The sequence below is a fragment of the Stomoxys calcitrans genome, chromosome 1 (assembly GCF_963082655.1).
Source record: "Stomoxys calcitrans chromosome 1, idStoCalc2.1, whole genome shotgun sequence".
Taxonomy (NCBI): domain Eukaryota; kingdom Metazoa; phylum Arthropoda; class Insecta; order Diptera; family Muscidae; genus Stomoxys; species Stomoxys calcitrans.
The window spans coordinates 248,957,561-248,984,559 of NC_081552.1; the positions used below are offsets into that span (position 1 = coordinate 248,957,561).

The 26,999-nt window shown below is 36.6% G+C and overlaps 1 protein-coding gene across 8 annotated transcripts in view; it reads left to right on the forward strand.

The window, feature by feature from the left end:
* Positions 1–26,999, forward strand: part of LOC106094995 (calcium-binding protein E63-1) — a 272,836-nt gene that overhangs the window by 157,733 nt on the left and 88,104 nt on the right. For all 8 annotated transcript variants that reach the window (XM_059360592.1, XM_059360590.1, XM_059360593.1 and 5 more), the window contains one exon: positions 12,718–12,861. In XM_059360592.1, the coding sequence (XP_059216575.1) occupies positions 12,718–12,861 (144 nt within the window). The remainder of the gene's footprint in view (positions 1–12,717; positions 12,862–26,999) is intronic.

The following is a 26,999-nucleotide window of genomic DNA, read 5'->3' on the forward strand; positions in this document are numbered from 1 at the left end:
AAAAATTTAGTAACCTATTTTCACCACGGGGTCATTATGCACCATCGGTCATTATGCACAATCTGAAGAAAATCGGTTCAGCCGTTTCTGAGTCTATAAGGAACACACAAACATACAAACAAATCTACAAACAAACACAAATTGATTTTTATATATAAGATTGGGTTAATATAACCATGGGCCTAACATCATATTGACTAATTCGGTTAATACTTGGCAAGGATGTTGGAAATCATAACAGAAGCCAGTGCGCTAAATTTCAGTCAAATCATGTGAACTTCTAGCAGCTCAAGAAGTAAAATTCGCTGGTCGGTTTATATGAGGGGTTTTAGATCATACTTAACACAGATGTTGGAAGTCAGAGACGAAGTTTTTATGCCAAATTGCAGCCACATCGGATGAAAATTTAAGCTTCTAGGGACTCAAGCAGTCGAATCCTGCGATCGGTTTATATGGGCCCTCCTATATCAGTTTATAAACCGATTCGGATTCTTCATCGCAATGATTTTGGAAGCCAGAAGAGAAGTCTTTGCGGCAAGTTTCAGCCAAATATGATGAAAATGCGGCCTCTAAGGGCTCAAGAAGTCAAAACCGGGAAGTCCAAAAATCGCAACGAAATACTCATGCAAAATTTTAGATCAATTGTAAGTATAACAATTGCTGCTTCCAGGGGGTTTATATCGGAGCTAAATCCAAAACTCAACCGATCTGGACCAAATTGAAGAAGGATGTCGAAGGGCCTAACACAACTCACTGTCCCAAATTTCGGCGACATCGGACAATAAATGCTCCTTTTATGGCCCCAAAACCTTAAATCGAGAGATCGGCCTATATGGCAGCTATATCCAAATCTGGACCGATCTGTGAAACATTGAAAAAGTATATCGTGGGCCTTAACTTGACTCACTGTTCCAAATTACGGCGACATCGGACAATAAATACGCCTTTTATGGGTCCAAAACCTCAAATCGGCGGTTTGTTTGTAACGCCCAAAAGGAAGAGAGATAGGGCCATTGATAAGTATACCGAGCGACTCAAAATCACTTTTTGATTCGATTTAACTATGTCCGTCTGTCTGTCTGTTCGTGTTAATTTGGGTAAAAACTACAGGTCGCAGTTTTCATCCGTTCGCCTTAAAATTTGGTATAGGCATGTTTTTCGGCCTAGAGACGAAATTGGTAAAAATCGGTTCAGATTTAGATATAGCTCCCCTATATATATGTTCGTCCAATTTGCAGTAATAATGCAATAAAATGTTCATTTATTAACCAATTCTCTCGAAATTTGGCAGGAAGGATTTCCTTATGACTCTCGACATTACTGTTAATTTTCATTGAAATCGATTCTGATTTAGATATAGCTCTCATATATATGTACGCCCGATTCTCACTCCTAGAGCCAGTGCAGGCGCATTTATTGACCAGTCTTCCAAAACTTTGTACAACGATTTCTTTGACAAATTTAACAATATATATAAATTTTGCTCGAAATCGGTTTAGATTTTGATATACCTCCCATATATATGTTTGTCCGATTCGCAATAATAATGCAATAAAATGGTCATTTGTTAAGCGATTCTCTTGAAATTTGGTAAGAAGGATTTTCTCTTGACTTTCGATAATGCTGGTGAATTTCATAGAAATCGGTTCACATTTATATATACCTGCCATACATATATATATCCTGATTTTTACTTCTAGAGCCACTGCAAACGTATTTATTAACCAATCATCATAAATTTTTGTACAACGCTTTCCTCAACGACTACCACAATACATGAGAAGTTTGCTCGAAATCGGTTCACATTTAGATATAGCTCCCATATATATGTTCGTACAATTTCGAGAAATATTGCAATAAAGTGCTCATTTGTTAACCGATTCTCTCGAAATTTAGCAGAGAGAATAACCTTATGGCATTCGACACTGCTGGTGAATTTCATAAAAATTGGTCAAGATTAAGATATAGCTGTCATATATGTATATCGCCAGATTTTCACTCCTAGAGCCACTGCAAGCGCATTAATTGACTAGTCTTGCCAACATTTTGTACAACGCTTTCCTCACCGACTAACACAATATCTGAGTTTGCTCGAAATCGGTTCAGATTAAGATATAGCTCCAATAGATCATTTGGCAACCATAGTTATTTCATATTGAACATATTTGCTCCAAATTTGATAAGGATTGTTAAATAACCCATCTGAAAACATCCGACGAGGTCCATCAAAATTGTTTCAGAATTGGATATAGCTCTCACATTGGACTTATAGGGTAGGTGTATGGTAGTATACAGTCGGCACCACCCGACTTTTCCCCTTCTTACTGGTTTTGATTAAATTTCTTTAAACACTAGAAAACAGTTTTTAACTGAGTGAATATGAGAGAGTTCTCAAGTAAAGTGTAAATCGTTGTAGCGCTGTGCTACTGACGTACAATTTTTATTGTTTTCTTTCATTAAAAGTTCTCTTAAAATGTGAACACCTATTTCTTCTACTTTAAAACGAAAACAATTCCAAATGAAAAACCTCTAAAAACGGATATTGAAACTGTTTCCCATTTTTCCACTAAGTCCACAAACCATAAAAAGCGCGAATCTTGTTATTACAACGACTGCAGCAACAACATTTTGTGGGAGATGGTTACTTGCTTTGCCACTGGATTTTCTGTTGGTTGCCCACAGTAACTGTGTGCAAAAAAAATGGGGATTTCAGTAATAAAAATCTCTTCTTGCGTAAAACAAGGAAAATGAATGAATGAAATGAAAATAAGAAAATTGTATATTTTTTATTGCTTTTTCATGGCAGAACGATTTTTAGCATTATATACCATTGCATTTTCTGTTCACAGCCAGAAAGCAAAAGAAAATGAAATGCAATTGTGGGCAAACGAATACTTTGACATTTACAATGGCAATTGCGTACACCCAAAGAGAAAAGTTGACACCAATACCATACGGTATTGATGGTAAGGCAACAACCTATGGTATAAAAACAATACCGGATGGTATGGTTGCAATATTTTAAGTACAAAGCTCAACCAAACATCTGTCGCGACGACAAGAATTAAAACGTGATGCCGTTAATTCTTAATAGCCTCCTCTTTCTGGTATTGAATTGATACCAAATGGTATTAAAAATCTTCGCTAATGATAGGAACACAATAATACCAAGCGGTATTAACAAAGAACCGTAATTTTTCTACCAGAGTATGTTATAATGGTAACATATGCAACAAAATTATGCAACAAAAACATTTATCATATATTAAACTAATACAAAACAAGTAAAAGCGTGCTAAGTTCGGCCGGGCCGAATCTTATATACCCTCCACCATGGATCGCATTTGTCGAGTTCTTTTCCCGGCATCTCTTCTTAGGCAAAAAAGGATATAAGATAAAAAGGATAAAAAAGGATAAAGGATATAAAAAGAATATAATAAAAGAGTTGCTCTGCTATTAAAGCGATATCAAGATATGGTCCGGTTCGGACCACAATTAAATTATATGTTGGAGACCTGTGTAAAATTTCAGCCATTTCGTATAAGAATTGAGCCCACTGGGGCTCACGAAGTAAAATAGAGAGAACGATTTATATGGGATCTGTATCGGGCTATAGACCGATTAAGACCATAATAAACACGTTTGTTGATGGTCATGAGAGGATCCATCGTACAAAATTTCAGGCATATCGGATAATAATTGCGACCTCTAGGGGTCAAGAAGTCAAGATTCCAGATCGGTTTATATGGCAGCTTTATCAGGTTATGAACCGATTTGAACCTTATTTGACACAGTTGTTGAAAGTAAAACTAAAATACGTCATGCAAAATTTTAGCCAAATCGGATAGGAATTGCGCCCTCTAGAAGCTCAAGATGTCAAATCCCCAGATCTGTTTATATGACAGCTATATCAGGTTATTGACCGATTTGAACCATACTTGGCACAGTTGTTGGATATCATAACGAAATACTTCGTGCAAAAATTCATTCAAATCGGATAAGAATTGTGCCCTCTAGAGGCTCAAGAATCAAGACCCAAGATCGGTTTATATGGCAGCTATATCAGGTTATGGACCGATTTAAACCATACTTGGCACAGTTGTTTGGTATCATAACAAAACACGTCGTGCGAAATTCCATTTCAAGCGGACAAGAATTGCGCCCTCTAGAGGCTCAAGAAGTCAAGACCCAAGATCGGTTTATATGGCAGCTATATCAGGTTATGAACCGATTTGAACCATACTTGGCACAGTTGTTGGATATAATAACAAAACACGTCGTGCAAAATTTCATTTCAATCGGATAAGAATTGCGCACTCTAGAGGCTCAAGAAGTCAAGACCCAAGATCGGTTTATATGGCAGCTATATCAGGTTATGGACCGATTTGAACCATACTTGGCACAGTTGTTTGATATCATAACAAAACACGTCGTGCGAAATTCCATTTCAATCGGATAAGAATTGCGCCCTCTGGAGGCTCAAGAAGTCAAGACCCAAGATCGGTTTATATGGCAGCTATATCAGGTTATGGACCGATTTGAACCATACCTGGCACAGTTGTTGGATATCATAAAAAAACACATCGTACCAAATTTCATTCCAATCGGATAAGAATTGCGCACTCTAGAGGCTCAAGAAGTCAAGACCCAAGATCGGTTTAAATGGCAGCTATATCAAAACATGGACCGATATGGCCCATTTACAATACCAACCGACCTACACTAATAAGAAGTATTTGTGCAAAATTTCAAGCGGCTAGCTTTACTCCTTCGGAAGTTAGCGTGCTTTCGACAGACAGACGGACGGACGGACGGACGGACGGACAGACGGACGGACATGGCTAGATCGACATAAAATGTCACGACGATCAAGAATATATATACTTTATGGGGTCTCAGACGAATATTTCGAGTAGTTACAAACAGAATGACGAAATTAGTATACCCCCCATCTTATGGTGGAGGGTATAAAAAGGAAAAAGGCCGGGCCGAACTTTGGATAACACCACGTCGGGTATATATGTAAACCAACTCATCATAATCCAGTGAAAAATGTATAATTCATGCCCCCATAGCAGCTTTATCGAAATATGGTCCGATTTGTACCATATTCGACACGGATATTGAAAGGTCAATTTTGTAGAACAAATTATTGGTCTTTTTGGTGGCCATATCCAAATATAAACCGATCTGAACCATATACGATACGAATAAGGAAAAGCCTAACGTAAGTCACCGTGTCAAATTTGTGCGAAATCGGATTATAAATGTGCCTTCTATGGAGCCAAGACCTTAAATCGAGAGATCGGTCTATATGACAGCAATATTCAAATCTGAACCAGTCTGAGCCAAATTGAAGGGGGATGTCGAAGGATTCAACTCAACACACTGTCACAAATTTTGGCAAAATCGGACAATAAATGCGCCTTTTATGGGCCCAAAACCTTAAATCGAGAGATCGGTCTATATGGCAGCTATATTCAAATCTGAACCAATCTGGGCCAAATTGAAAAAAGACGTCGAAGGGTCTAAGACAACTCGCTGTCTCAAATTTCAGCGATATCGGAAAATAAATGCGCCTTTTATGGCCCCAAAATCTAAAACCGAGAGATCGGACTATATGGCAGCTATATCCAAAACTGCACCGATCTAGGCCAAATTCACGAAGAATGTTGAAGGGCCTAACACAAGTCATTGTCACAAATTTGGGCAAAATCGGACAATAAATGCGCTTTTTATGGGCCCAAGACCTTAAATCATTGTGCGGTATCCCCATGGGCGCCGCCATGCATCCTATGGCACAATGTCCGGTTATGACCCCTGTCAAAGTACTCATCGACCTCTTATCGAACGCCAGCAACTCCCTCGTTCTCCTCCGGTCGATGACCGGCCATAACGCCTTCGCAGTCCGGCAACCATATACCGAGTCCCACCTAGCCACCGACTCCGCCCTGGCCATCCCATCTACTGTGTTCAGTAGTTCGACAAATGGCACGTAGGCAAGACGAACCCCTCCTGTCGTACTCGTCCGCCCTCTCATTTCCTGGAATCCCCTCATGCCGAGGAACCCATGTCAGCGTCACATCGTGAGCCCGGAGCGAGCCTATTCAGGGATTCCAAACAGTCCACCACGCATCTCGACTTCACCATTCTCGACCCCAAGACCTTGAGCACCGCCATACTGTCCACATAAAATCCGAGTTATATAGACCGATCCGCCGATTTAGGATCTCAGACCCATAAAAGCCACATTTATTATCCGATATTATTGAAATTTCAGACAGTGAGTTGTGTTAGGCCTTTCGACATTCTTCTTAAATTTGGCTCAGATCGGTCCAGATTTGGATATAGCTGTCATATAGACCGATCATCAGATTTAGGGTCTTAGGACCATAAAAGCCACATTTATTATCCGATTTTACTGAAATTTGGGACAGTGAGTTGTGTTAGGCCCTTCGATATTTTTCTTCAATTTGGCTCAGATCGGTCAAGATTTGGATATAGCTGTCATATAGACCGATCCTCCGATTTAGGGTCTTAGGGTCATAAAAGCCACATTTAATATCCGATTTTGCTGAAATTTCAGACAATGAGTTGTGTTAGGCCTTTCGACATTTTTCTTTAATTTGACTCAGATCGGTCCAGATTTGGATATAGCTGCCATATAGACCGATCATCAGATTTAGGCTCTTAGGCCCATAAAAGCCACATTTATTATCCGATTTTACTGAAATTTGGGACAGTGAGTTGTGTTAGGCCCTTCGATATTTTTCTTCAATTTGGCTCAGATCGGTCAAGATTTGGATATAGCTGTCATATAGACCGATCCTCCGATTTAGGGTCTTAGGGTCATAAAAGCCACATTTAATATCCGATTTTGCTGAAATTTCAGACAATGAGTTGTGTTAGGCCTTTCGACATTCTTCTTCAATTTGACTCAGATCGGTCCAGATTGGGATATAGCTGCCATATAGACCGATCCTCCGATTTAGGGTCTTAGGGCCATAAAAGCCACATTTATTATCCGATTTTGCTGAAATTCGGGACAGTGAGTTAAATTAAGTCCCTTGACATACTTCTGCAATATGGCACAGATCGGTCTAGATTTGGATATAGCTGCCATATAGACCGATCTCTCGATTTTGGGTTTTGGGGCCATAAAAGCCACATTTATTATCCAAGTGTTCTGAAAATTGAGACAGTGAGTTGTGTTGGGCCTTTTGATATCCCTCTGCAATATGGCACAGATCGGACCAGATTTGGATATAGCTGCCATATGGACCGATCTCTCGGTTTTAGATTTTGGGGTCATAAAAGGCGCGTTTATTGTCCGATGTCGAAGAAATTTGGGACAGTAAGTTAAGTTAAGCCCCTTGATATACTTCTGCAATATGGCACAGATCGGTACAGATTTGAATATAGCTGTCATATAGACCGATCTCTCGATTTAAGGTTTTGGATCCTTAAAAGACCTTTTTTTAACTTGTTTCAAATGAGATTTTAGTATAACTGGTTCTTTAAAATTGTTTTAGAAATCTTTTATAAACTAAAACCATAAATCAAATTAATATAAATTTTTTCCCCTACAAACAAACCAACTGCTTAAATTAATTTTAAGAGTCTCTTTGGAGATAAACCAAACGGAATGTTAACATACTGCGAGACTGTGTTTACCATAAACTGGGTAAATAGAAATGCTCATAAATTTCTCAAAACTTTACTCTTCCACCTCCATGGGTTATCAGAATTTTTCAAATATTTGTTATACAATGATATGCATTAGAAAACATTGAGTGTGTGTTTTCACATATACGAAAGAGAGAGAGAGAGAGACAAACTAAATTACACACAAACACACACACACATAGAGCCACTTACAATCAGTAAGGTTATCGAGCAAAACATTAGCAACCACTCTAAATTAAATGAAAACAATATCATCAGAGTTTCTTTCTACCATCATCACCCACAAAAGACACATAACAACTAGGGATGATTCCCTTTGGCCACCTCCTCCCGTTTAGCTCTAGGGGACTATGTTTACAGTTCATGGCATTTCATTTCTCATAGAGCAACAATGATATGAGCTGTACGTGTGTGCGTGCGTGTGATTGCATGAGACCATAATAACATAGTCGATGATGTGAGTACTCGTACATGAGTTTTTTCATTTTTTATTTATTTGGTATTCTCTTCTTCTGCCCAAAGGGGATAAGCCACAATCAAACCCTTTCTACTATGCGGCATCTGACAAACGATTAATTAAGTTTTTATGTTAAGAGAAAACATTTTATTGCGCTTTTATATATTTTAATGGCATGCGGACAGACAAAATAGACCAACCGAACGGCAAGAGAAGACAATGGGCTATGATACATTTTGTTGCGTTCTAGTATTTAACTGTAGGCTATCGCAGCAAAGATGAACATTTATTTGTTTAGTTTTATTGGTGCCTTTTTTGTGGAAGAGTTTAATTGAAGAGGGGCAAATTGGAGTATTACCATGAATATTCCATTAAGGAATAGGGGCAAACTTCCATACATATCAAAGAGTGATGTCCAATTCAAATTTAAGCTCAATGATAAGGGAACTCCTTTTTATACCAGAGTTCGAAAGGCGTGCCGTAGTGCGATATCTCTTTGAAGAGAAGTTCTTACATGGCTTAGTACCTCACAAATGTTCCCACCATAGTGAGGTGATTTTGATAAAAATTCACCTGTTCTGGGTGCCAGGCCAAAGAGATATCCCAGGGAATTGTTAAGCGAACTAGGAACTGGCCTACACATTCCAGGGATACCGGAATCTGTGGGTATACTGCTAGCGACATGTTAGCTAAGATCTAGGATCAGCCCCGAAGGACAACGAATGATAGATGGTCACAAAGAGGGGACTGCGAGCATTCCATGTGGCCTAATCTAGACTTGAAGAGGTCTACAGTTTTGCTGTCATTGGCTAGAACAGAAGTCTCAGTCATTGTGTCCATCATAACAGGTCACTGTCTGATCGGAAAACATGCTGACAGACTGAAGGTTGCCAGCAACGACATTTGCAGAAGCTATGACGACATCGAGGAAGAAGAAACTATGGAACTTCTTTTCTGTGTGTGTCCCTTACTAGCAGTCAAAGGAGTTCCACTTTAGGTCCTCATTTCTTTTAAAACCTGTCTGATTTATCATATGTGAAAATTCGCAAGTTATTGGGCTTTTTAAAGCGATCTGGATGGTTCAACGGTAGGAACTAGAAGGCATCTTCCTTCCTCTGTTCCTGTGTTAGCACAATGGACGAAAACGTCTAAGTGAGTCTGATGGCAGACTGCCACTTCTACCTAACCTGAGAGATGACAACCACCGCTGAAATTTGTTTCTTATGTCCTCACCAGGATTTGAACCCAGGTGTTCATTCTAACATCTGCGCCTCCATGGCCTCCTATCTTGAAAATTGCAAATTTTTCCCATGAAAATTCTACTAAGGAACAGGGGAGAACTTCACACATTGATATGTGTGAGAGAGAGAGAGAGAGTGCAGTCCGAATCAAGTTTAAGCTCAATGAAATAAGACCTCCTTTTTATAGATGAGTCCAAACGGTGAGCCGCAGTACATAGTACCTCACATGTTACATGGCATATAACCTCACAAATGTTGCCAGCATTAGAAGGGTATAACCACCGCTGAAAATTTTTTCTGATGGTCTCGCCTGGACTCGGACCCAGGCGTTCAGCGTCATAGGCAGACATGCTAACCTCTGCGCTACGGTGACCTCCTCGAGCGACAAACCCTTATAAAAGTGATAGGTTTTTTCCATGTAAAGAGACGAGAACTGGGACCGGTCCCTATCACCAGAGGACCTATCCCATGATAGGTTTGAGACCTGTCCCCTTTCCCGTAGGATTGTTGTCTGTCTGTCCGTCTGTCCATGTTAATTTGTGTACAAAGAAAAGGTTGCAATTTTCTTCTGATCGTTTTCAAATTTGGCACAACCTTTTCTTTTTTGACCAAAAGACGAAGCCTATGTAAACTGGAAAAAATCGGTTCAGATTTGCATAAAGCTCTCATATATATGTTCGTCCGATTTGACTAAAATTGCAATTACATCGTCATTTGTAAACCGATTCTCATAAAATTTTCCACGTGTGATTTTCTTATAAGTCTCGACAATATTGGTGAATTTCATAGAAATCGGTTCAGATTTAGGTATAGCTCCCATATATATATGTTCATCCGATTTGACTAAAATTGGAATTATATCGTCATTTGTAAACCAATTCTCACAAAATTTCGCACGAGTGGTTCTCTTACTAGCCTCGACATTACAGTTGAGTTTCATAGAAATCGGTTCAGATTTAGACATAGCTCCCATATATATGTTCGTCCGATTTGGACTAAAATTGCAATTACATCGTCATTTGCAAACCGATTCTCACGAAATTTCGCACGAGTGATTCTCTTATAAGTCTCGACATTATTGGTGAATTTTATAGAAATCGGTTCAGATTTGGATATAGCTCCCATATATATGTTCATCCGATTTGACTAAAATTGGAATTATATCGTCATTTGTAAACCGATTCTCACGAAATTTTGCACGAATGGTTCTATTATAAGCCTCGATATTATTGGTGAGTTTCATAGAAATCGGTTCAGATTTGGATATAGCTCCCATATATATGTTCATCCGATTTGACTAAAATTGGAATTATATCGTCATTTGCAAACCGATTCTCACGAAATTTCGCACGAGTGATTCTCTTCTAAGTCTCGACATTATTGGTGAATTTTATAGAAATCGGTTAGGATTTGGATATAGCTCCCATATATATATGCTCATCCGATTTGACTAAAATTGGAATTATATCGTCATTTGTAAACCGATTCACACGAAATTTCGCACGATGGATTCTCTTATAAGTATAGACATTACTGCTGAATTTCATAGAAATCGGATCAGATTTCGATATAACTCCCATATATATGTTCGCCCGATTTGGACTTAAATTGCCATTATATCGTTATTTGTAAACCGATTCTCACGAAATTTCGCACGAGGGATTCTCTTATAAGTATAGACATTACTGCTGAATTTCATAGAAATCGGATCAGATTTCGATATAACTCCCATATATATGTTCGCCCGATTTGGACTTAAATTGCCATTATATCGTTATTTGTAAACCAATTCTCACGAAATTTCGCACGAGAGATTCTCTTATAAGTCTCGACATTATTGGTGAATTTCATAGAAATCGGTTCGGATTTGGATATAGATCCCATATATATGTTCGTCCGATTTGGACCAAAGTTCCCATTATATCGTTATTTGTAAACCAATTCTCACAAAATTTCGCACGAGTGGTTCTCTTACTAGCCTCGACATTACAGTTGAGTTTCATAGAAATCGGTTCAGATTTAGACATAGCTCCCATATATATGTTCGTCCGATTTGGACTAAAATTGCAATTACATCGTCATTTGCAAACCGATTCTCACGAAATTTCGCACGAGTGATTATCTTATAAGTCTCGACATTATTGGTGAATTTCATAGAAATCGGTTCGGATTTCGATATAACTCCCATATATATGTTCGTCCGATTTGGACTGAAATTGCCATTCTATCGTCATTTGTAAAACGATTCTCATAAAATTTCGCACGAGGAGTCCTCTTATAATCCTCGATATTACAGTTAGGTTTCATAGCAATCGGTTCAGATTTTCTTATAGCTCCCATATATATGTTCGTCCGATTTGGACTGAAATTGCCATTCTATCGTCATTTGTAAAACGATTCTCATAAAATTTCGCACGAGTGATTCGATATTACAGTTAGGTTTCATAGCAATCGGTTCAGATTTAGATATGGCTCCCATATATATGTTCGTCCGATTTAGACTAAAATTGCGATTATATCGTCATTTGTAAACTTATTCTCACGAAAATTTGCACAAAGGAGTCCCTTTTGACTTCCGGTATTTTCGTTTAGTTTCATAGAAATCGTTTCAGATTTAGATATAACTCCCATATATATTTTCGTCCGATTTTGAATAATACTCAATAATTTAGTAATTTGTCAACCTATCTTTACAAAATATGGCACGAAGGTTTCTCTTATTACTCTTCTGATGACTGATGAATTTCATAGAAATTCGTTTAGTTTTAGATATAGCTCTCATATATATGCATCTTTCGATTTTCACTTTTAAGGCCTTTGCTAACCTATTTATTATTTAAGCAAATTTTAAATTCGACAACATGTCCTGCAAATGTGTTGTAGGTTATCAAAAGGTCGACTTCGTCTGACTTTAGCCCTTCCTTAGTTGTGTTTTTTATGGTACCACAATAGATCTTTAAGTTCCCACTTACCATGCTCTTGTAACCATGAGGGTTTGTATCAGTTGACCTAACTGAGTCTCTATTGTTCTTCTCTGGGTCAAATTGTGGACAACGATGCGTATGATTTTTATTTATTGATGGAATAAATATTAATCATACGCCACAGTGGTGTTGGCTGTCGTCTCTATGACATTGTAATTTATTATTCATTTATTTTGTAAGAAAAACATGTACAAGTGTTTCTCTCGTTTCTATCTCCTCGCCTCTAGTTGACATCCAAACAATTGTTGTCATTGTTGCCGCTATCATATACACACACACACATACACATACATACATGGTGTAACATTGGTTTTCATAAATATTCGTCTCTATTGTTTGTTTTTTGCAGATTTACGCACAGCTTTTGATTTATTAGACAGAAATCGTGATGGCCGTGTTACAGCAAATGAACTACAATTTATGCTTAAAAATTTAGGCATTAATGTGCGAGATGAAATCATCAATGATCTGATACGAGAGGCCAGTCATTCGGGTGAGTATGCATGGATGGCATGGATATGGAAGTTGATACCATGATTATGCAAAATGAATACCAAATGAGCCAAAGGAATTAATTTAGCATGAATTAAGTTAAAGGGAAGAAAACGAAGGAATGATACAAAACTGCGGGCTTAGAGAAAAATAATGTCTTAAACTTTTAGACCAGGAAAAAAGGTCAAAGTTTAAATGGGTGGCTTGTTATTCTCTGAATGTAAGGAAGTGCCTTTGTTGTATATGATCATTAAAACCCAATCCTAAGTCCACACTAAAGATTCTCAATACTCTATTTGACTAAAGATTTTACACAAAATTGAATTCTAAGACTACTCCCAATAGCGTGACTAGTTATTGCTCAAGAATTTTCCTTTAAGCGTTTATTAAAAGACATGTCATTCTTTGCCAGCCCTTTTTTCAATACTCCTTAACAATCACCTTAAAAAAATTTTTTTGTAGCAAACACCTTTCATCCTCAACTGCCAAACCCTTAGCCCCCCCATAACCTAGCAAATACAAATACACAAAAGCTACAAAAACATATCTCATATTATCTGGTTAATATACGTCAGTGCGCCATATAAACAAAGTTATAGACCATAAAATAAAGTCCATATAGTATACACATATGTATGTGCACATAAAAATCTACTATCATTCTAAGAAATCAACAGTCTCAACAACATCAAGTCAAGAAAGTAAGCATCGAGAAAAAATACAAAAAAAACACATAAAATGTAAATATAAACAAAAAAAAATGACTGCCATAAAAACCAGTGATACAGACATGTATGAAATGATGGTCGTAGACTCAAATTTCCAACAAGATAAATATAATTCTCTTTAATAGACCTAAAACCAAGGTCGCCATCAAGACATTTTCACATAGTTTATGATTGGTTTTGTTTTGAGAGCCTAAAAGTAGACTTCACATTATTAAATATTTTAACAAATTAAGATATGCCACATAAATGAAATTGCATTTTAAATGAAATTGCATTTATGCTTGCCATATATAGTTGTGCAACATGCAATTCAATTATATTTTGCCTCAAGGACAACTTAAGTAAAGCACTTAATTAGAATTGCTTAAGGAATTTCATAACATAAAGACACAATTAGGCAAAGTATGTCACAAATGCTTTACATCCATAATGTCAAAAGCCATAGAAATTGACTTGACTTTTAATTTGGGAAAACTCTTTGAAAATTCCTTATTCAATATTAATTATTTCTGTTAATTGAATTAAGATTTAATTAGCATTCATAGGAAAAAGACTTTCAATAACTGCACATAAAATATGTCATAATCAGAGGAAAACTTTTGCTCCATGATTGTGCTGTGTGTATTAAAATAAGTTTAGCTGCATAAATGAAAATAAATTCCATAACATTTGTTAGAACCAAGTACAGGAGAAATTATTAAAACAAGTAAAGTGGCACTAAGTTCGCCCAGGCCAAGCTTTGAATACCGACTTCCTTGAGTATCAATGGGGGTTGCCTTTTATATTTCGGGATTGGACAACCCTTGTCTTGCAATCTGCCAATTGGCAGCTCTATCGTAAAGCTTGACATTTTTGAGGTTATACGTACTGAGAACGTTTTGACATACGAGCGGTATTTGTGTTATTTACAGTAAAAAATTCATCTCACCCAAAAAATGGAATTAAATCGTCAGTAAAGCTAGCCGCTTTAAATTTTGCACAAATACTTCTTATTAGTGTAGGTCGGTTGGTATTGTAAATGGACCGTATCGGTCCCTGTTTTGATATAGCTGCCATATAAACCGATCTTGAGTCTTGACTTCTTGAGCCTCTAGAGTGCGCAATTTTTATCAGATTAGAATGAAATTTTTCACGACGTGTTTTGTTAAGATATCCAACAATTGTGCCAAGTATGGTTCAAATCGGTCCATGTTTTGATATGGCTGCCATATAAACCGATCTTGGGTCCTGACTTCATGAGCCTCTAAAGGGCGCAATTTTTATCCTATTGGAATGAAATTTTGCAATACGAGTTTTGTTACGATATCCAACAATTGTGCCAAGTATGGTTCGAATCGGTTCATAACCTGATATAGCTCCCATATAAACCGATCTTGGGTCTTGAATTCTTGAGCCTTTAGAGGGCGCAATTCTTATCCGATTGGAATGAAATTTTGTACGATATGTTTTGTTATGATATCCAACAACTGTGCCAAGTATGGTTTAAATCAGTTCATAACCTGATATAGTTTTCATATAAACCGATCTTGGGTCTTGACTTCTTGAGCCCCTAGAGTGCGCAATTCTTATCCGATTGGAATGGAATTTTGCACGACTTGTTTTGTTATGATATCCAACAATTGTGCCAAGTATGGTTCAAATCGGTCCATAACCTGATATAGCTGCCATATAAACCGATCTTGGGTCTTGACTTCTTGAGCCTCTAGAGGGCGCAATTCTTATCCGATTTGAATGAATTTTTGCACGAAGTATTTTGTTACGATATCCAACAACTGTGCCAAGTATGGTTCAAATCGGTTAAAAACCTGATAAAGCTGTCATGTGAACCGATCTGGGGTCTAGACTTCTTGAGCCTCTAGAGGGCGCAATTCTTATCCGATTTGGTTGAAATTTTGCACGACGTATTTTATTCTTACTTTCAACAACTGTGTCAAATAAGGTTCAAATCGGTTCATAACCCGATATAGCTGCCATATAAACCGATCTGGGATCTTGACTTCTTGAGCCTCTAGAGGTCGCAATTATTCTTATCCGATTTGCCTGAAATTTTGTACGACGGATCCTCTCATGACCATCAACATACGTGTTTATTATGGTCTGAATCGGTCTAATCGTTCTCTCTATTTTACTTCTTGAGCCCCCAAAAGGGCGCAATTCTTATTCGAATTGGCTGACACTTTACACAGGTCTCCAGCATATAATTTAATTGTGGTCCAAACCGGACCATATCTGGATATCGCTTTAATAGCAGAGCAAATCTTTTCTTATATCCTTTTTTGCCTAAGAAGAGATGCCGGGAAAAGAACTCGACAAATGAAATCCATGGTGGAAGGTATATAAGATTCGGCCTGGCCGAACTTAGCACGCTTTTACTTGTTAGATATAGCTACTAAAAGGACCAATATTTTGTTATGCACAATTGAACAATGACTTGTACTTGGTATTTGGCCCAAATCGGAACATATTTCGATATAACTGCTATGGGACATAAGGTATGCAATTTGGGTATCCAAAGTTTGGCCCGGCCGAACTTAACGCCTTTTTACCTATTTTTCAAAGCATTCGTTATTTTCTACAAGGGCGGGATTTTGTGACGCATATTAGCTTTCTACTTTTAACGGGTGTTCACCACAGGAAAGTCAGTGGTCACCATTAGAATAATGAAGGAATCATGGCTGGCCACAACCGTGACTTGGTGTCCCTTTTAAGCCACGTCACCCTGACTTTTCCTTAACCTTTCTTATTTCAAATTTTAGTTAGTATATGAAAAATCAAATCCCCTTAAATTTGAAGCTCTAATACAATTTTCTAGATGACCTTTCCGATCCAACAGATGTCTGACTTCATTGCTTCATAAGATTATCTATAATTTTGCCTTTTTACAACTTTGGCCTTTCGGCAGCCTTTATGAAATTCCTTTCTTTTTTTTACAATTTGATTTGATTTTTTTATGATTGCTGTTGTTAAACTTTCATTTAATATGGCTTTAGCTATGGCTATCAAATATGGGACCATAAAAAGCAGCCCACAGTGAAATTGTTCACAAAATCCCATTTGTGGTAATACGGGCTAGCCAGTATTTACCTTAAAAATTGTTTTTTCCAAATTTTTTTCTTAGGATCTGTTTCTTCTTTTCATTTTGTTTTGATTAACATCATCAAAGGTAAAATGAATTTTCATTCATTTCTTTTGTGAGGGCCAACAACAAAAGACGACCATTTTTGATGGATGAATTTATGAAAAGGAATTTTTATTTACTCTTGTGTGACATCCATGTGACAACATTTTTCATGTCTGTCTGTTGCTGTTTCAAATCAAAAGTCCCTTAATGGAATCATTGTCTAGCAATCTTGCAATGATTTTCGTAAGCTCAAAAATGCCTTTGGGGTTTATTTTGCATTAAATTGATTTCACATCTCGCTTTTGTAATGTCAACATTTGTTTTTGAACATTAAAAATGAAACCGAAAACAAAAATTAATTGCTTTCATATCGGAAAACATGAGAAAAAAAAAGAATCTTGATTCCCACAACAACCAAGCTACAAGCCATACCATGGTAGCACTGAACTCTATGGAAACCCCAATTGATTGATAGGGTAAAATGATTTCCCACACATACTCGTACACTTGTCATAAAATTGGTTGCCATTGCGAAAATTGGAATCGCCAAAAGGCACCAATAAGACAGTTTTCTTTTAACCCATACAACGTAGTCAAATACCACAAAAAAGTTATCCAATTCCAAATGTATTCCTTGATTTGTCAACATTTGCTAGGAAATAAATTGGCTGTTAATTTTCGGAAAAAGGAATCCCTAAGAAGTTGTGTGGGAGCTGATTCCCACACAGGAACCTTAAGGCCATTGACCCGGGTACTTTAATGGAAAATAACTATGAATGGATTTGAAATTGCTTGTGCCATTAGTCGTACATCTACAAAATGAATGATAAAGAATTTATAGAAATTTATTGAAAATAAAATTTTAGAAAAATCACATTTTTTCTGTTAAGACAAATTTCGGTAAGGATGAATTTTACTTAATTTTTATACCCACTATCGAAGAATGGGTTTATATTCATTTTGTCATTCTGTTTGCAACACAGCCGCAAAATAACCACTATCGATCCTATAATCGATCCATTATCGATCGTATATTCTAGCCATGTCCCCGGCCGTCTGTCCATCTGTCTGTTGAAATCACGCTACAGTCATTAACCAGTAAGGACGGGCTAAAGTCGGATGAAGCCAACCGTTTGATACCCTATAACACATACGAACATATATATGGGAACTATATCTAAATCTTAACAAGGACAGAAGGACAGACAGACAGTGAGACAGACATAGCTAAATCGAATCAGAAAGTGATTTGAGTCGATCGGTATACCTATCAATGGCTCTTACACTCTTCCTTCTGGGTGTTACAAACAAATTCACTAGGTTATAATACCCTGTTCCACAATAGTGATGTAGGGCATTAATATCTTTTAGCTGATTAAAATTTAAATAAACACGTGACTCACGACAGCAACTCATCCATATTGTTTATCATATCCATGCACACTAATTTTGTGACAGACAGAGGAAAGCCCCCATTCTGCAAGTTTATCCATATGCCAATATTTGGTATAGTTTTCCATAAACAAATATTTGCATATATTGGCCATATTATTATTAACTTTTTTAACACAACTTTTTTGAATGCAAATTCATTTCAAATACATATTTTCCAAAAAATATAAATTCATTTAAATTTCTAACATTTTAATTAAATAGAGAATACCGAAGCAAAACTCTTTACATAAACAACCACTCATGCAAAACTTAACTAATAACGTTGTCAATACTCATACTCTAGCAACAACACATAAAGCAATCATGGCAAAGGTGGCAGAGAAATATTCCCATATCATCCACCCATCTCTCGCTCTTTACCTGAACATTAAGTATGGCAGAATTCGCACACAAACCTTCTCCCAATGTATACACCGTTGCTGATGACTATTGATGAGAGTAACACAGAGACCTGAGTTGTTAAACCACAACTCTCTTTGCATCCTCCTACTTAACAAAATTATTCGCTTACTCAGTAATACAGTAGGGCGGATAAGGTGTAAATATGCGTAATCTGTATGAGGCTACAGAGGGCCCCCCTCCCCCTTGAAATGAATTGACAGTGCTGATGACAGGTGAATGTTAAACAAGTTGCCGGTAGACAAAATTAATGTTGCAATGGTTGTTGCTGGTGGCTAGAGTTGCCGTATCACGGAAATAAGGAAAGGAAACAGGAAAAGGAATAAAAAAAAATAAAATAAAATAAAATAAAATAAAATAAAATAAAATAAAATAAAATAAAATAAAATAAAATAAAATAAAATAAAATAAAATAAAATAAAATAAAATAAAATAAAATAAAATAAAATAAAATAAAATAAAATAAAATAAAATAAAATAAAATAAAATAAAATAAAATAAAATAAAATAAAATAAAATAAAATAAAATAAAATAAAATAAAATAAAATAAAATAAAATAAAATAAAATAAAATACAATAAAATAAAATAAAATAAAATAAAATAACATTAAATAAAATAAAATAAAATAAAATAAAATAAAATAAAATAAAATAAAATAAAATAAAATAAAATAAAATAAAATAAAATAAAATAAAATAAAATAAAATAAAATAAAATAAAATAAAATAAAATAAAATAAAATAAAATAAAATAAAATAAAATAAAATAAAATAAAATAAAATAAAATAAAATAAAATAAAATAAAATAAAATAAAATAAAATAAAATAAAATAAAATAAAATAAAATAAAATAAAATAAAATAAAATAAAATAAAATAAAATAAATTAAAATAAAACGAAATAAAATAAAATTAAAAAAAATAAAATAAAACGAAATAAAATAAAATTAAAAAAAATATAATAAAATTTATTCAAAATAAATTTTGTTGAAGGGCATAGTTTTTTTATACCCTCCACCATAGGATGGCGGGTATACTAATTTCGTCACTCTGTTTGTAACTCGTCCAAATATTCGTCCCAAACCCCACAAAGTATATATATTCTTGATCGTCATGACATTTTATGTCGATCTAGCAATATCCGTCCGTCTTTCCGTCCGACCGTCGGTCTGTCCGTCCGTCCGTCTGTCTTTCGAAAGCCGCTTGAAATTTTGCACAAATACTTCTTATAGGTGTAGGTCGGTTGGGATTGTAAATGGGCCATATCGATCCATGTTTTGATATAGCTGCCCTATAAACCGATCTTGGATCTTAATTTCTTCAGCCACTAGAGGGCGCAATTGTTATCCGATTTGGCTAAACTTTCGCATGAGGTGTTTTGTTATGATTTCAAACAACTTCGCTAAGTGTGGTTTAAATCGGTTCATAACCTGATATAGCTGCCATTTAAACCGACCTGCCATGTAAAACTTCTCTCCAAAGAGGTGTCGCACTGCGGCACGCCGTTCGGAATCGGCTATAAAAAGGAGGCCGCTTATCATTGAGCTTAAACTTGAATCGGACTGCACTCATTGATATGTGAGAAGTTTGCCCCTGTTCCTTAGTGGAATGTTCATGGGCAAATTTTTCATTTTGCAAACCGATCTGGGGTCTTGAATTCTTCAGCCTCTATAGAGCGCAATTCTAATCCGATTTGAATTAAATTTTACATGAGGTGTTTTGTTATGACTTCCAATAACTGTGCTAAATCTTAACTGTGCTTAAATCGGTCCATAACCTAATATATATGCGGCCATATAAACCGATCTGGGATCTTGACTTCTTGAGCATCTAGAGGTCGCAATTATTATCCGATTTGGCTGAAATTTCATACAACGACATCTCTCAAATATGGTTTGAATCGGTCTATAGCCTGATACAGCTCCCATATAAACCGATCTCCCAATTTTACTTCAAATTGGCTGAAATTTTGCACAACGACTTCTACTATGGTCTCCAATATTCAATTATTACTTGATATTATAGCTTCAATGTCATAGCAATTCTTTCCTTTTATCATTGGAAAAAGATACCGGGAAAAGAACTCGACAAATGCGATCCATGGTGGAGGGTATATAAGATTTGGCCCAGGCAAACTTGGCACGCTTTTACTTACCTCTGCCTTTTTATCCATTTTTGTGTCAGTTTTCCTTGTCCTTTGATCGAAGTTGCAAATTTCTGCTGCCAAAAAAAAATCCCAGTGGAAATTTGCAGGTTTTCCATTTTCGAACTGTCAAAATTTGCTCTCTCTCGCGCTCTCTCTTCTGCTGGCAAGTAAAGTACGAGAATGACTTCCAGTAAAAATTGGTGCGAATTTGCACAAATTTTTTCGAGTTGCCGAACACAGCTAATATATGTTAAAACTAATACACAAATCTGGAAGTCAATTTATATGGGGTCCAAATCTTTGTATCGACCTACCCGAACCATATTAGCGTGGGTATAGCAAAATGTTCACCTTAACAATTTCATTCAGTTCTCCTATGGCAACACTGCTCGTGATGCTAATGCTTTTGTTAACAACTTACTGGCATTGATGATGGGAGTAAATGTCTGCAAGTGGACTAAATTAATGCGTTCTAGGTATATGTATGTATGTATGTGTGCTTGCGCTCGTTTTGCTATGTATGTATTTGTATGTAGAATCCAGAGGAGTGCTGCAAACGACATTTAGCAATGTAATAACAAAACAGCCAACAACCTCTATCGTTATTGGCATTTTGTCTTATCATGTTTCCCCTACACCCCCCATTCATGCAAATACCTGTTCGCCAAAAGGTGAGTGCATCGTTGGAAATGCCAGGATGGAAAGAGGTGTGATGGTCTGTTTTATATGATTTTCTTATCGATGCAAGTGCATCGTTTGTAGTATGAGTCTGTTTGCGTGTGTGTGTTTTTTTTTTGCGTCCAATATGAGTGATCCAAATGGCTTTTCTGTATTGGACTCGTGGACATGTTATGTTGTCAGCTGAAACACACCATTAAAATGCAAAATAATGGTATATTGATGGAGAAACTGGGGAAAAAAATCAAAACTAGGATATGATGTTTTCCGGTGTCTTCTTGTTTTCCTTCTCTTCTGGTTTGGAGTTTTCTGTGCGTTTATGCATTGGGAAAATGTTGTTGGTAATTTAGATATAATGAATCTGTAACTAATGGACTTTTGATGTGATTTAATATCAAATTTTAAATTAAAATAATAACAAGAGAAATTTTTTTCCTACAGTAAATGTCAGAATATTGAAAAGTTTTAGTTTTTCAATATGGTCAAAAACCAAGTAAGAGAGTGCTAAGCTCGGCCGGGCCGAATCTTATATACCCTCCACCATAGTCGCATCTGTCAAGTTCTTTGCGCAGTATCTGTTTTGAGGCAAACAAAGTATAATGAATAGGGACGGAGGAGCAGCTATATCAAGTTATAGTCCGATTCGGGGCTCAAGAAGCGAAATCTGGAGATCGGTTTATATGGGAGCTGTATCAAGCTATAGATCGATTCTGACCATATTGCACACGTATGTTGGAGGCCATGGGAGAAGCCGTTGTATAAAATTTGTGCCAAATCGGATGAGAATTGCGCCATCTAGAGGCTCAAGAAGCCAAGACCCAAGATCGGTTTATGTGGCAGCTATATCAGGTTATGAACCGATTAGGACCATACTACCCACAGTTGTTGGAAGTGATATCAAAACACTATGTGCAAAATTTCAGTCAAATCGGATGAGAATTGCGCCATCTAGAGGCTCAAGAAGCCAAGACCCAAGATCGGTTTATGTGGCAGCTATATCAGGTTATGAACCGATTTGGCCCATTTACAATCCCAACCGACCTACTCTTATAAGAAGTATTTGTGTAAAATTTCAAGCGGCTAGCTTTACTCCTTCGAAAGTTAGCGTGCTTTCGACAGATAGAGGGACGGACGGACAGATGGACGGACATGGCTAGATCGATTTAAAATGTTATGACGATCAAGAATATATACACTTTATGGGGTCTTAGACGCATATTTCGAGGTGTTACAAACAGAATGACGAAATTAGTATGCCCCCATTTCGTAGAAGTCACGTTGAAAACTTCTTCGAATTAAAAATGTAATCAAAAATGTGTGCTACCTATAAAAGCTTGACTTTCTTTTTATTGAAAATTTCTTCGAATTTAAACTTTAACCAAAAATGTGTGCTATCTACCATATAAGGTTTGATTGTCTTTTTATTTAACATTTTTTAAAAATTAATTTCTTTAATTTTTATTTCCCTGTTTACTACGTCTATACGCCACTTAATGAGATACAGTGGAAAAATATTCTGAATACGTGGTCATCGATTGAAAACATTCTACCATTATCAACCAACTTCACACGTTCTCAGTGCATTACAAAGTATTTGCACAAGCAGATAAATATGGAACTGGCCCATTGGGTGTGTGTGTGTGTGCGCTTAAATGCATGCAAATACACATATGATGTACTGGTTATTAACAAAACAAATACCCAATCACATGCCGCATTCATTGGAAATGTTTGTATGTGTTCTGAACGTGATTTTTCCTCCACAATCATACTTTAAACATAAATAAGAATGAAAATGTAACGTTGCAATGCGATAAGGTGTAGTAGACAAACTACAGCAATGTAGTGCAGGCACGTGTCGCGTTGTGAATGGGAGAAAGGGACCAGCATTTAAAGCCTAAACAAACAAGTAAAAACGCGCTAAGTTCAGCCGGGCCGAACTCGGGTATATATATTTAAACCACTCTTCGTCAAAATCCGGTGAAAAATTCATACTCTATGCCCCATAGCAGCTATATCGAATTATGTTCCGATTTGGACCAAATAAGTACAAGTCATTGCTCAATTGTGTATAACAAAATATTGATCTATTTAGTAGGTTAGGTTGAAAAGAAGGTGCAGATAATAATCCCCCCACGCCACTATGGACATACACCTAAACCAGTAATCGGCTTGTTGTGCGCTCTAAAAACTATAAAGTAACCTCTAAAACGAATATTTTAAGTTAGGAATTCCGTGCTATTTACGAAATCCTTAATTGTTTTCAATACCAATCCCATAAGTTGCTTCATGTCTGATATTGTGTCTCCACCTAAGTACCGGTATCTGTTGTACTCGAAAGCCGGGCAATAACAAGGGAAATGCTCCAACGTCTCATCACCTTCCCCGTATGCCATACACATGCTATCACTTGCCGGTCAGATTTTACATAAGTGAGCTCGTAGTCCTATGTGTCACGTTATGATACCAATAGCTATACTGGCCCCTAGAAGTACAATATTATAACATCGTCTGCGTAGAAGACAGGTTCAAATCCCTCCTCAGTCAGCATTCGTAATAGGTTTTTTATATTATTATAATAAACCTATCTGAACTATAAACGACAAGGATGTCGAAAAGCCTAACATATGTCACTGTATCAAATTTCAGTGAAATCGGATTATAAAAACGCGTTTTATGGGGCCAAGACTTAAAACAGAGATATCGGGCTATATGGCAGCTACATTAAAATCTGGACCGATCTAGACCAAATTGAAGAGAGATGTCGAAGGGTCTAACACAACTTACTCTCCCAAATTTTGGAAAAATCTGACAATAAATACGCTTTTTATGGGCCCTATACCTTAAATCGAGAGATCGGTCTATATGGAAGCTATATCAAAATCTGACCCGATTTGGACCAAATTGAAGAAGAATGTCGAAGGGTCTAACACAACTTACTGTCCCAAATTTCGGCAAAATCGGACAATAAATGCGCCTTTTATGGGCCCAAAACTTTTAATCGAGAGATCGGTCTATGTGGCAGCTATATCCAAATCTGTACTGATCTGAGCCAAATTGAAGGAGGATGTCGAAAGGCCTAACAACTCACTGTCCCACATTTCGGCGAAATCGGATAATAAATGCGCCTTTTATGGGCCCAAAACCTTAAATCGAGAGATTGGTCTATATGGCAGCTATATCCAAATATGCGCCATATTGCAGAATTATGTCGAAGGGCTTAACACAACTCACAGATCGGACTATATTTAGATATAGCTGTCATATAGACCGATCTCCCGATAAAGGGTCTGAAGGCCATAAAAGCTTTAATTTTCATCCGATTTCGCTGAAATTTGGAATAGTGCGCAGTTTTAAGCCTCCCAACATCTGACCAAAATATGGTTCAGATCGAACTATATTTAGATATAGCTGCCATATAGACCGATCTCCCGATAAAGGGTCTGAAGGCCATGAAAGGTTTATTTATTACCCTATTTCGCTGAAATTTTGAATAGTGTGCAGTCTTAAGTCTCCCAACATCTGACCCTAGTATGGTACAGATCGGTCTATATTTAGATATAGCTGCCATATACACCGATTTCCCTATAAGGGGACTGAAGCCTATAAAAGCTTTAATTTGTATCCGGTTTCGTTGAAATTTGCAACCGTGGAATATTTTAAGCCTCCCAACATCTGACCTAAATATGGATTAGATCGGCCTATATTAAGATATATCTGCCATATAGACCGATCTCCTGATAAATGGTCTGAAGGCCATAAAAACTTTTTTTTATCCGATTTCGCTGAAATTTTGAACAGTGTGCAGTCTTAAGCCTCCCAACATCTGACCCTTGTATGGTACAGATCGGTATATATTTAGATATAGCTGTCATATAGACCGATCTCCCGATAAAGGGTCTAAAGGCCATATAAGCTTTAATTTTCATCCGATTTCGCTGAAATTTGGAACAGTGCGCAGTTTTAAGCCTCCCAACATCCGAACAAAATATGGTACAGATCGGACTATATTTAGATATAGCTGCCATATAAACCGATCTCCCGATAAGTGGACTCAAGCCTATAAAAGCTTTATTTATTACCCGATTTCGCTGAAATTTGAAACACTGAGTAGGTTAAAACCTCCCAACATCCGACCTCAATATGGCTCTGATAAAGACTATATTTAGATATATCTGCTGGTAAGGGGATTGAAGCCCATTAAAGCTTTATTTATTACCCGACTTCACTGAAATTTGAAACAGTGAGTTTTTCTGAGTTTTACGATATCCGACCTTAATATGGTTCAGATTGGTTTATAATTGGATATATCTGCCAAAAAGACTAATATTTTGTTCTACAAAATTGAACAGTGACATATATAGTAGACCACTCAATGTCCGTGCCGAATTTGGGTGCATAAGTTATCCAATTTTCACCGGATTGTGACGAAAGGGGATTTACATATATAACCGAGGTGGTGGGTATCCAAAGTTCGGCCCGGCCGAACTTAAAGCCTTTTTACTTGTTAAATTTTCCGTACTCACACTAGTTTTTTCTGTTCTATCCCACGGTGAACCGTGTGGAGTATGAGCCAAATCTGTTTGTAACCTAATATAGCTCCAATATAAGCCGATCTTCCGATTTGTCTTCTACGTTTCCAATAATCTTCAATTTTTGACTGATATGGCAGAAATGTTAGACATACAGTACACATGTGCCATTCAACTAAGTTTATTTTTAAAATTTTTAATGGAACTCATGGCGAAAAGATTCCAAAATTCAGCTCGGCCGAGCTTAGCACGTTTTTACTTGTTTTTATTTTATTTTATCATTTTTTTTTATTTTATGTCATTTAATTAAATTAAATATTTTTTTGATTTTGTTTTATTTAATTTTGAAATTGTGATGGCAGAGAGCAACACTCCCTTTGAAAACAACAACTGAAAATGATGTATTGCGATTTTCCAGCATAACCGCAAGCAAAAAATCAACAACAAAGAGCCAATTATGAATCTAATTTTGAAACAAATCAAGCGGAAGTATACCATAAATAAGCAATTATCTCCCAGATTGTGTGTGGGCAAGGACACATAATTAAGATTACTTCAATATATTAAATAACACAAGAGTCACTTAATTGCTTAGATTACAAGCCAAGTAAGTGGCGGGTATAATAAAAAAAAATAATTGCTAATATCAAGTTTCAGTTGTAACAAATCTAATTAAGAGACTAGTAAAACATACGCCCGGCTAGGCTGGGTAGAAGAGGGATGCCAACTATCAAGGATTTTGTTGAAAACTTACACGAACACGTCATCGAAGAACAAGGTCAATAACTTCCACACATCGATGAATGCTGTCTAGTTCAAGTTCTAACCTCAATAATGATGTAAGTCCTTTTTATAGTCGAGACCACCTATTTAAAAGATAAGGTAAATCCACAACATACCAACGCACGACCCTTGAAGCCATCACACCTAATATGGTCTTCTAACCAAAGACGAAACGCATCCCATAGTGGTTGGTGTGTGCTGCTATCTTTGACTTTCCTTTTCCATTTGCATCTCCGATCATTGAGCTCGTCTCGAAAGAGAAACAAACAAAAATTGTAAAATTTAATGATCTCGCT